We start from the raw sequence: 12,168 nt of genomic DNA on the forward strand, positions 1-12,168 counted from the left end.
GCATGATATACAGCAGGTGTTAGTGTCAGTTTGCCAGTGTAAAACTCACCTCTACTGTGTGACAGACAGTGTTGTAAACCCGAAAGTCAGACTTGAGTGGAAGTAAAGATATCGTGTCAAAGTGTTACTCTGGTAAAAGTGAAAGACATCCCTGCAAATAGTACTTGAGTAAACGTCTTAAAGTATCTGATAGCAAATGTACTTAAAGTAACATTATGTAACTTTTTAACCTAAAAATAACAACTATTTTTTAAAATCATTTTGATGGTACGGTGTCTTGTAACAGGGCGAATGGTGTAACTTCAGTGAGAGAGCAGGATCACAGAGTAACATACATGTTTACTTCAACATACAAGTATTAACATAACCTTGTTGTGACGTAGTGAGTTTTGTTTGTACCGAGGTTACGTCTGACAAACTGTTACAGACCTGGCATTTTAATCTACGACACAATGTTGTTGAAACTGTGGGGGGCGCCAAATCTCTTCTACATAATGTTGCTTTAAATAAAAGTACCAATACAACAACGTAAAATAATCTTTAACAAGTAAAGAGCTTGCATTCACATTCATTTTGAAACATACTAGGGTGAATGAATGATGTCCTCAAAACGGGCCTTTCAACCCTAGAGCTGCCATTTTGTTGGGCCAGACTATCAGCATGTTCGCAGACTTTTGAATTTAACAATACAAATATGACTTAATCAAATAACTATTCATTTGTACATGAAATTTATTTTATTTTTCTTACAATCCGTATATTTCATACAGCACACACAACTAGAATAAGAGATTAATAAAGCTTTCATTTAACATTTACACAACAACACCATTATACCATAAAATATACTTTGTAAACCACACAGTATGAACATCCAACTCACGATTCACAGATTATTTTTTCTTTTACGAGTATGTCTACAGCAATGCTTCAGCAAACCTTCAGGACACCCTGTTACAGCCCGACATCTGTGTTTCATAAAGTGCATTTAGAGTCATAGCTGCGTCACTCTCACAATGGCTTGAGGAAAAATGATCATCTAGAGAGAGCGTGTGGTAATAAAATGTGTTCACTGAGATGTTTATTTCTTTAGGCTCACTCACCCAATTCCAAAAAATGAAATTAGACTACAATCATTTGAAAGTGTGAAGGCACAAACAAAACAAAACTGTTTTTGGCTTTCAACAAGTGAATTCAATTCCAGTTATGGGCAAGGTCATGGCTAAAACAAGTGACAAGGTTTTCAGCAATTTAAAATGACGGGTTCACTGAGACGAAATGTTTTGTTCTTGGTAATTAGAACCACGATTTGGACCCTAAGTCTGTAATGATGTGAGGACCGAGTTGCCTCCGCCATGATTTGATTTTTGATTTTCATTTAGAAATACTGTTCAAAGACATGTTTCATTGAGTCTTGAACCAGAGATTAAAAAACTTGATTGGGAATTTTTTATAAAAACAAGAAATAAAATCAACATTGTAACTGAGACCTTACCAAATCTCTATACGTATATACAGTACAATCACATATGAACAACATGTAGTGTTAACCTCTGCACTGCTAAGCTTTTTATTGTTTTCCCCCCCGACTGGCGGGACTGAGAGTTAAACAAAGCTCTGGTTACTTTATGATCCACACAGCAGCTGAGCATGCTGGCACTCACTTACAGCAGTAAGGCGATGGCGAGCAGGCAAAGTAAGGAAGCGCTCAATTCTGTGTTAAGGTGAGGACCTCTTGTGGCGAAATTGGGGACATTCAGCGTGCCGTTCAGCCTTAGGCAGGAGGAGGTCATGGTGGCGTTGCAGCACTCCAGGTGACATGGAGGGGTTGTGGATTGCTTGCACGGGGCTTCGGCTGAACAGTTGGCGGTGCAGCCTGCTGTCCACTTCATGTCGGAACTTACCATCTCTTTTTTCAGCTGCAAAGGCAAAAGAAGTGATCAAGAAAGAACAGTGGGGGACCTATAGGTGGTATAAAATGTCTAAATGTGAGACTGAGATTTAGTTTTAAACCCTCTGGAGTCTGTGTACTTATTTGTTACTTAATTTTGTTTTATATCATGTAGAGAAAAGCTGGGGAAACCAAAACTGTGTGCAATTGTTTTTAGTGATTTGTATGCCTACTAAAACAAAGCACAATAACGATTAATACAATAGATTTTCACCTCTGCCAAGGAGGTCAGTGTCCATTTGTCCGAAACTTGGATACAGGATCGGTCTCAGTCTCTCTATTATGAAATCAGTTTTTATTTTTGATTTTCATCCCATTTTCATTAATTTCTCAAAGAACAATGCATTGATCTTGATGAACAAAATCAGATTAGCGTGGCTGGTATCAAGTCTGAGAGTATCAGTTTGATGCCGATCCAAATAAAAGCAACTATGTTTTTTCTTATATTTGATTAGGTTTGATCGAATTAAGTGGAACTGTTGGAAGTTGGGAGCTAAATCAAGAAAAATGAAGAGAAGCCTGTGTCATTTTTCTAGTATTTTGGCTTCCTGGCAACTTTATACTTTGTTAAATCGATAAAATGATCAGCATTATTCTTGCAGTTTGAGAATGTGGGGTGAGGTAAGTTCAAGCCAAAAACTATTAAAAATATTTACCGAAATAAGCCACGACTGCAGATGTTTCCACATTTTCATCTTGGTCTTATACTCAGGAATTTGCTGGAATTGTACCACAGCATATTTGTATTAAGTTGTGTGTGTCAGTTCTCACCTGACAGTGCGGCTGTGCAGAGGAGCATGTTTGGAGCGCTGCCTGTCCAAAATCTGTGTAGCAGGTTGAACCCATGCATGTTCCTTGATGGCATTTCTTTCCCTGAAAAAAAAAACAACACGGAAGAAAAATTGGTGACACCAATCTGACACCAGGCCTGGCTCACACTGTATGGCAGTAACTGTTTTATTGTCCAATTTGAAACGTCAGATGAATGGCAGATTGTTATCACATCCACTGGGAATTGGCACGCTGACTTTCAGCAGCAGAAGCGTTTTGGTTTCGCGTTATGCATCCGTTCATACGTCAGCACACACTCACACATGCAGCCCTTTAGTCCTTACATTATCTGCTGTCGGTGGTGGAATGGAGGCCATCATCGTAGTGGTTGGTGTGGTTGTTGTCGTCGTCGTCGTTTCCACTGTTGTTGTTCTAACCATGTCTAAAATCATGCGAGGAACAACGTACAGTATGAAAAGAACTTCAGACTTAGGACTAATAGTGCACGTCTGTAAACATGCAGTCATGACTCTTAAGATGAAATGTAATCAAGGACAGTGTGAGGACGATAAATAAGACAGAACTGTAAGAGTCAAGAGCTTACCTGTGGTTGTGGTCATCATCATGGACGCAAACGTGGCGTTGAGGCAGCCAGTCGAGTTGCAGCAGTTCACAGAGCAGTTGGTCTGAGAGGCATTGACGCAGCTTTCAGCGCAGGAGCCGACGCAGCTGGCGACGTAACTCATGTCCGTCTGTCTCATCAGCTTATGCATTGCAGAGGGACACATTAGAAAGATGCATTTTAAGTTTATTCGCCTTTCTTTTCTTCCTTTAAATGAAAACTTCACCGACCCTTCTGATAAGAGAAGTCAGCGTCTTTTGCTCCACCTACCTGACAGCAGCCCAAAGCACATGAAGTGGCGTTCTGACTGTCGTACATCATGTAGCAGTCCGTGTAGTTACACATGAACGAGGGGCAGTATATCTGTGTTTGAGAGGGATGAAAGAACCGTGATGAAGATGAGCGTCTGAAGGGGTGGCGAACAAGTAAATGAGGGAAAACAGACAAACACGACGATACACTTCTCTTGAATGAGTTTGACTTGCCATGCTCATTGTAGTATATGGCATAGTGGTTCCAGTCATGTCTGTGGCAAAGAGATGGATGTCACAATCAAGGGTAGGGACAGACAGAAAACAATATTTTTCTTTTATTTGCACGCTGAGAAAACGTCTGGAAGGTGAATCTTATAATCTGGTGAAACAAAGCGTACCATTGGAGATTGGTGGCTGACTGGTGTAATCCATTGAGGTCGCCATGGTGGTGCTGGTCTGGGTCATGGCTGTTGGTCCATCTGTAGAGGGAGCTGAAGGTGTTAATGAGTTAAAAAGCACTGATTGAATTAAAGGTGATAGGTGCTGAAGAGGCAGTGGTTGTGCTGGTTCCAGACTATGCGCTTGCTGACCCTCTGTAGGGTTGGTTGTGGGGGATTGGGTGGCAATGGTCAATGCTAAGCCTCCTGAGTTGGTAGTGTTGGTGGGCAACGAAAATTGCCAGAATACATTTCGGCACTGAACATTTCTGCAAGCCACAGATATGTTGGAACTTTGTTGTTTTACGTCGCAACTTTACATTTAAATTTTTGTTCTTATGCTCTGGTTAGGGTCAGAAAAATATATAATATAATACATCTCAATGCACAAAAAACAAATCCTGAAAAAGTTAGCAGAAACATCTTGTTATTTAGTGAAACAAAAACAATCATGGAGGTTGAATTCCAGGTGGAAAGACTGTTTTGCACCGATTCTTGTGACAAAAAAAGAAAGATTTTTCAGTGAGATGTCAAGACAGATCGATTGGGACATTTTCCAGCTGTGTTTGTGGCAAAATAAAAGGTATTGTAAGCCTAAATGTGAGCTTTTCCTAGCCCTATCCAAGTGGTTTATGTGCCTACACCTAATCAGACCATCAACATATTTATGGTTGACAGATATGCACAATGCCGACGTCAATTCCTGCGAATGAGTTGGTGGAACATGCAGCAGATTCCGGAGTTGTGAGAGGAGGAGGTTAAAGATGTGGAAGGTGAGTCTGAGTTCACCTGTGGTTGTCATTATCATCATCATGGATGCAAACGTGGCATTGAGGCAGCCAGTGGAGTTGCAGCAGTTCACAGAGCAGTTGGTCTGAGAGGCGTCGACACAGCTTTCAGCACAGGAGGCGACGCAGCCGGCAACGTAGCTCATGTCCGTCTGTCTCATCAGCTGATGCATTGCAGAAGGACACATTAAAAAGACAAATTTTAAGTGCATTCCCCTTTTCTTCCTTTAAATAAAAAACATCATTGACCCCTATGTTAAGAGAAGTCAGTGTCTTTTGCTCCACCTACCTGACAGAAGGACCAAGCTATACATGAGGTGGCGTTCTGACTGGCGTGCATCATGTAGCAGTCCGTGTAGTTACACATGAACGAGGGGCAGTATATCTGTGTTTGAGAGGGATGAAAGGACCGTGATGAAGAGGAGAGTCTAAAAGGGCGGAGAACAATGAGTGATGATGTAAAACAGACAAACACGACGATACACTTCTCTCGAATAAGTTCGACTTGCCATGCTCATTGGTGAAATAAGAATAGTGGTTCCATTCATACCTGTGGGAAAAAGGCGGACGTCAAGATCGAGGGGAAGGAAAGACACAGAAACAGACGACTGAAACAGCTCAACATTAATTCCTTTGCCTCCAGATTATTTTGTGGAGGTTGTTGGGGGCTGGTTGGGTGGTGGTCATTGCCTTACCGTCGGTTGTATTGGGCGGCATGGAAGTTACTGAAAATACTGACGGCAGAAGTATTCCTAACAGGAGGAGGCTCAGCATTCCAGTGAAGCCTGTTGGGAAACATAGTGGGGAAGACATGTATTTAAGTTTAGGGAAAGCAGAACACGTGAAATCAATTGCAGTTATTTAGCCTAGCCAGACACTTTTAACAATGCAAGGACAATATTTGTCTTGCATCGGTTGCCGAAGAAAAACACAGCGGAATAAGTTCCTCAGGTGATTTTAAGGAAACAAGAAATACTTAAATGCAAGTGTGGCTAGTAAACTTATTAGCCGGAGAGGGTTTTGCACATTAATGCATGGTCCTCAGAGGGAACACCTGCTGATTCTGGTAGCTTCCTTACTTTCCGGCCTTTTCCCATCATTAGGTTGACTTAAGTCTTTAGTTAAACGTACTACGAGGAACTTTTTACTGATTATGAAACAGTCTCAAGTTAATTCTGATGCATCTATATGGCCTACATAATCAAGCAAGGCCACCAGCAAGAAGATGTGTCTGTGTAGTTATAGGCTCATAGTTATTCTTGATGTCACTAGGTCGGATAAGGCCTAGAATTAGAACATTTCTAATGGTGGTGTACGATGTTTCACCATCCTCATCTCTTGTCCACAGGGGCCGCCAGATTCAACAAAATATTAAAGTTCCTTGTAATAGCTTTAAATATCACACTTATTGAAGGGCCTGCCATGGAACTTGTTACAGATGTTCATGATGCCCAGAGGATGAATCCTAATGGGACTCATCTCAGCATCTACTTAACTGATTGATGACTGATAGCACCCGACTCTTCAATATACACAAATGTAAATAAAGAGAGCAATAAAGAAATAGATGAAGCAGACAGAGTTTAAACTTATCCCAGCGTGCATGTGTATGCGTGTGAGGCCACACGTGCAGCCCTGGTGCGCTGTACAGTAGCTATGCCAACATGCACGTGTCATCTATTCATGAGAGAGCTGCAGCATGACATCTTTGCTTTTGGGAGGGTGACACCGGAGTCCCAGAGTTTCTTTTTGGCAAACACCCGTTTAGCGACTATGAGCGAGTCATTACCTCAGCCAAGGAGGTTTAGTTTTTCACCTGTGACAGTTTGTCTGTTTGCAGGTTGGTTGGTTTGTCGGCAGGATTACACAAAAATGGCTCAACAGAATAGACCTCATTCACTTTCAGTGTGGATCCTGATAAAGGAACAGATCCAGGAATTCTTAAAACTACGAGATTTTTGCTGTTGTTGATTTTTGTTTTCCTTTTCCATAATTTCTCAGGGAACAATGCATGGATCTTGAAAAGAATCAGCCGTATTTAGGTGGCTGGTATGTATGATTGAGTACAGATTCATGCCGATAAAGGGGACTGTATGCTGAGATATACGCTGCGTCATTCTTGTTTACAAGGTTTTCATCTAATTTATTATGTAGCCTACACGGCACAAAATATACACTTTACAGTAAATTGAATTCATATGATGCTTGGGATAGAAACCATGAATGAACAGGCATGTCTCAACAGGCAGAGGGAGACTTCAGGTTGAACCACATGTGGTCATGTGGCCTGCCGTAGTGTCTTTGAGCAAGACCTGGGGCCTCATTTATTAAAATGATCTTACATTTTGTATTTGAACAAAATTTTACTTTCCAATGGTCTGCTTATGATTCCTAACAGATGCTGAGTGTAAAACCCTGGCTTAACCTAAATTGACGGCACCTGCCTTGCGATTTCCCTTCATGTAGTGGCAGCACAAAGGAGGGTTCAGTCTGAAACAGCTGCGGGCCGAAAGAGAAAATCCAAAACGAGATCATGGCGATGGTAGAGGAGTTTGAAGTTAAGGGGACATGTATTATCTAGTAAACTTAATAGTGAGTTGACGAACAAAACCAAACATGCAGCTACCGAGTTTGCCATTACCACACATTGTTAATAGCTTGTGCGTATGTGTCCCAAACTGCATCACCAGCTTAAGTCATAAAGTCTTAAAATTTATCTAGTCCATGTCATAAATGAGGCCCCTATACTGCAGGAGCCTACCTATAAGTCAATCTCATCCTGATTGTTCCATAATTATCTCTTCTTTGTACATATGACATCTAATTGCGGATCTGTCTGTCCTGGATGACGGATCACTCGTTTGTTTTTTTCCCCCTTCTTTCCTTTCTTTATCTGAATATAGGGTCTAAGGATTGAGGGTGTCTAATGCTGTACATGTTGATTTAGTCATTTGAGGCAAAGTTGTGATTTTGGCCCGCTGTATATAATAAAATTGACTTGACTTGACAGATAAAATTGGCAGGAAGAACGTATTCACAGTATGGTTCTGAGTGGAGACATCAATATGATCCATTACAGTGATTTTAAGTAAGCACACACACTCTCACCTGTGTCTTTTATAAAATTGGTAGAGGCCATTATCACATCGGCAGAAAGGGGAGAGAGCTCTTTATCCAGCCTGTAATGAAGTCACATCTGTCAAGATCCTTGTAAAGGGAAGGGTAAGACGAACAGTTAACTTGAATAAAGCGTCCACAAAGTTTGACACAGGCCAAGTGACAAATCTCTTCTTGCAGAATAAACTGAGCTCTAACAAACTCAATGTGTGTGCTGACAAGAGATTTGTGCCATGGATAGTTACGTGGGAACAATACAAACAGTTTACTCACGCTAATAGTCTCTGAACTACAGCCGAGGCCCCTTATTGTAACTCACCCGGGCAGCTCTTTTGATCTGTGAGAAGCTAAGTCATCTGTGGCCTCCTCTTTCTACAATCCTCTAATTGTTCTGTTGAAACCGATCTCTTAATTGTTTTGGCTGAGTCACAGTAGAAAGAAAATTGACGAATGTGAGATTTTTAAAGCTCACGTTTTCACACTTTTACACACAGTTTCACCCCGAACCAAAGCCTGAATTGGTCAGGACATTTAAAAATCTTGAGGTCTTTCCTGCTTAAATAATTTCAGTGTCTCTCTGTTCACGGTGGTTTGTCAGAGAACGTAATTAAAATGTGTTTGTTCCTCATTCTGCCCCTCTGGGAGAATTGCGAAGCGTCGCGGCTTGTTATTTTCCCCTCTCCCCTGGATCCCAGCTCGGGCTCCTGTGGGCTCTACACCCTGGAAACTGGCTAACAACAGTGGCCATTTTGGCTTCCAGGTCAAAATGGAGAGTTTAATTGGAAAAAAAATGAAAGATGAGACTTCTTTTTGGTGACACTCAAGAGGTGTTCAGGTGCTTAATCACAATGTCGTTAATCACACCTTCATTTTGGTCTTGTCACGTAATCTCCCCATGTGCATTTTCAATATGTTGCACCAGTGAATCATGTGGAAGATGTGATTATAGGTCTAGGTAAACAAAGCAGAAAGAGGCCTCAATTCCTGAACTGAATATTTCATCATCCTCATAAGACACTATTTCATTAATGTGACCAACTTGTGTCTATGTGTTGATGCTAGGACCAAAAAACTGACAATGATTGCGAATAATTTGAAAATCAGACAAAATGGAATGATCTGACTAATTTTTGAGACGTAAAAATTCAAATCATCACAAAAATTCAAATCATCAAGGAAACTGATAAGATAAATGCAACTTTTTAAAAAAATAGTATTATTTTGCTTGATTCTTTCAATTGACCAAAATATATTTGGATTCATAAAGATCCACTCGTATAATTGTCAAGGTGATTATTAACGATCAACAGTTTCTTGATGCAACTTGTTAACGGTGCACACATACAATAACATCTTTAACGGAAACCTCAAAACAAACATTTCCCTGCTGCATCATTGCCTGGCTACAATGGTACCACTGTTGTTGACCTGCGTCGACCTGTGGTTCCCTGTGCACACACACCAAAGCTCCATTTAGCTTAAATCAAATCAGACTCACAAAATTCATCATCTAAAAATCAATGATGTTTTTCAATGAAGGTCCACTCACCTGCTGGGCACTTTGTAGGGTTTTTTTTCGTCAGCTGCGGTTGAAGTGAATGAGCTCTCTCTCTCTCTCTCTCTCTCTCTCTCTCTCTCTCTGTGCTGTTCCCTTTCTCTGCTGACTCTCTGTCACCTCCCCCCTCCTCTTCCTGCCGACAGCACTGTAGTGGCGACCCAACAAGTGGAAACTCTCACCTGCACAGCTACACCAGCGTGAGAGGAGGAGACTAACGGCCCCCGCTGTTGCCGGGTGGGTCTGAGAAGATGCCGCCAGAAGTGATGCGGTAATGATTCCCGGAAGTTCACTTCGGTTGTTATCTCAACATGCAGGTTAAGTTAGAGCATCATGTGTCAAAACTGAAAGCACATTTCCCCAATGATCCCATTGTGACAGTGATGAATTTTAAATCCGTTTGACCCAGTAGAAATTCAGATTAAACGCTAAAACAAAACACTCTTTTTCTTTTTTTTCTCTTCGTTATCACATATAATCTATTCTGTTTTTTAATTTTTTCCCCCGACATCATTAACAATGACAGCGTGCCCTTTATTTAAATAAAGATTGAATTAATGAATTGGAGAACAGATTATTCAACTGTAATTATATATATATATATATATATATATATATATATATATATATATATATATATATATATATATATATAAAAATCTAACGTTTAGTAAGACTGCGCTAAAAATACTTCATCTTTCAATGCCACTTCACTGTGTGCCGAGTTCACATAAAAGAAGATATTACGTTACATCCAAACCTCAAAGTGTCGGGTTGCTATTATGAAAGTTAACTAAAAACTGTGCACCCGGTCATTAAAGATTCACGTAAATAACTCAGTGGATTAAAACCTTTTTTTCGCTAAAGTGTAAAAGTACAGGTGAGGTTTCAGTGCCCTGTGGGTGCGATTGTATAGGAAACTGCTAGTTTCTGTTCAACACAATGTGAAATCAGACTCCCTGCTCTCTGCCAGCCATACAGCCCCCGCAGACTACAATTACCTCTTTGTGGCCAAAAAGAACGTAGAATTCTTGGGCACCACACAAAAGGCACTTGCACAATTCAGGTGACAGAAGTCCTTCCCTTTTTTTTTTCTTTTCTTCATTGCAGCTGCGTGACACACATGAGATGTTGTCTGCTGTGTGTGGCTTATTCAAGGTGCTGTGACCAAAGATGCGGACCAGAGAATGATCTATAGCTTTGGATGTTATTTGTAATGTCATACTGTTCCAGGTTATATTGTTTTCTAAAGGTGGAATGTGAGCTGTTGTGGTTACTGATTTTAAAAGACTCCAAAACACTTAGTCTGTATGATTGCTGTTGCTAGTGGAGTTCAATGCATAGAAGTAATAAACAAAATAATAATAGAAATAAACTAGTTGTAAAAAAAATTTCTGATACTAATGTGTACATTGCAATAGATATCAGCAGCTTTAGCGGTTTCCTTTTGCACACACTGGTGGTGAACAGAACAGAAGCTGACATGAGAAGTTAATAACTACCTCTGGGAAAGATCAACAAAGTTACAGCCTTTTTAACACAACATTTCCTCTTTGCGTCTCCTGAGGGGATATTAGGGCAATGCAAAAAAAGGGCATTTCACACAATAAAGATTGAAAACAACCACCAACAACCATATATTAGCTTCTTCTTTACTTTGAGAAAGGACCAGGGGCGGTTCTGGGGGGGGGGGGGGGGGGGGGGGGGGGGCAACAGGGGCCAGTGCCCCCGTAACTCTGAGTCTGGACCCCCCTGTGGCCCCCCTGACAGTGAGTCTGCATCAATAATACAATGACAGATTTCTTGCAATGATTTTGTTTTGAAGGGAAAGGCTGAAATAAAGTGTCTCAGCAGTTTACTACCCAATCCAAATTGCTGAAATTGTAAACACTGTTTTGTCTGAATGAGGGATTTATCCTTTTTTCCCGGGTTGTATGTGCCCCCTAACAAAAAAGCCGGCCCCGACCTGGGCCCCCCTATTAAAACTGGTCTAGAACCGCCACTGGAAAGGACTGCTGGTTTTGTTCCCCATCACTTACAATCAAATGTTTTTGTAGCAACAATTACCAATATGTCTTTTTTTCTTTCGTCACTTTTTAATTGTAATAATATATAACAAAGCACAGGGACAAGTGGGCTAACATTTCTTGGTCTACTGACTTTGTGCCCATATTGTCCATGTGATTTATCCAGATTGAGATATGACAGCATCTTCTGTTTGCAGTTGAGATGATCCACTTCTCCAGTTTTCTTGGAATGGCTTTCTCCTACTTCCTCAGAGAAATGTCACACACATGCTCCTCATTATATCTATAAACATTGTGGGACTGAGAGTTCACCGCCTAATATGACATTTTCTCTGTTATCAATCCAAGATACGTTATGCTACCAGCCCTGTTGGCAGAAAAAAATGTGGCACTGGCAGTTAACATTTCTGCAAACCATTCATATGTTAATATTTGTATGTGTCATAGGCTACGTACCATATTAATATGTCCACAAAATGTCTCACTGCATGATCACAACGCAGGTGAGACGGCTGCTTAACCACTTTTGAGACTGTGTTTCACATTTGTAAAGGGTGAACCCACTGCATTTAGTTTTGACAGGGGACCCCAGAGTTTCAACCATTGTAAGTGTGATATTGCTGGATATTTTACAGAGTTCATGAGG

The 12,168-nt window shown here is 40.8% G+C and overlaps 1 protein-coding gene across 5 annotated transcripts; it reads right to left on the minus strand.

Annotated features, from left to right (window-relative positions):
• Window positions 1-718: 718 nt before the first annotated feature.
• Window positions 719-9,784, minus strand: LOC115567619 (uncharacterized). Of its 5 annotated transcripts, none has more exons than XM_030394371.1 (13): window positions 9,490-9,784; window positions 7,932-8,002; window positions 5,519-5,608; window positions 5,333-5,373; window positions 5,113-5,208; window positions 4,825-4,987; window positions 3,997-4,089; window positions 3,830-3,870; window positions 3,615-3,707; window positions 3,327-3,486; window positions 3,067-3,164; window positions 2,723-2,824; window positions 1,427-1,919 (listed from the first exon to the last, which is right to left on the minus strand). In XM_030394371.1, exons 2-13 carry the CDS (start codon window positions 7,960-7,962, stop codon window positions 1,665-1,667), a joined length of 1,263 nt encoding a protein of 420 aa, XP_030250231.1. In that variant the 5' UTR covers window positions 7,963-8,002; window positions 9,490-9,784; the 3' UTR covers window positions 1,427-1,664. The 5 variants fall into 5 exon arrangements, with proteins under 5 accessions (XP_030250234.1, XP_030250231.1, XP_030250232.1 ...); XM_030394372.1 differs by having other exon boundaries at window positions 7,932-8,030; XM_030394373.1 differs by lacking the exon at window positions 7,932-8,002 and having other exon boundaries at window positions 9,490-9,783.
• Window positions 9,785-12,168: the final 2,384 nt, after the last annotated feature.

Source organism: Sparus aurata, chromosome 17, assembly GCF_900880675.1.
Source record: "Sparus aurata chromosome 17, fSpaAur1.1, whole genome shotgun sequence".
Lineage (NCBI taxonomy): Eukaryota > Metazoa > Chordata > Actinopteri > Spariformes > Sparidae > Sparus > Sparus aurata.

What these genes read in the sequence shown, in the direction of transcription:
- LOC115567619 (XM_030394371.1), bottom strand. Translation starts at nt 7,962, where the DNA reads ATGGCCTCTACCAATTTTATAAAAGACACAG. An exon ending in GATGATGACCACAACCACAG is followed by an intron (nt 3,165 to 3,326) that starts GTAAGCTCTTGA and finishes GCATGATTTTAG; the next exon opens with ACATGGTTAGAACAACAACA. An exon ending in CACCACCGACAGCAGATAAT is followed by an intron (nt 2,825 to 3,066) that starts GTAAGGACTAAA and finishes TTTTTTTTTCAG; the next exon opens with GGAAAGAAATGCCATCAAGG.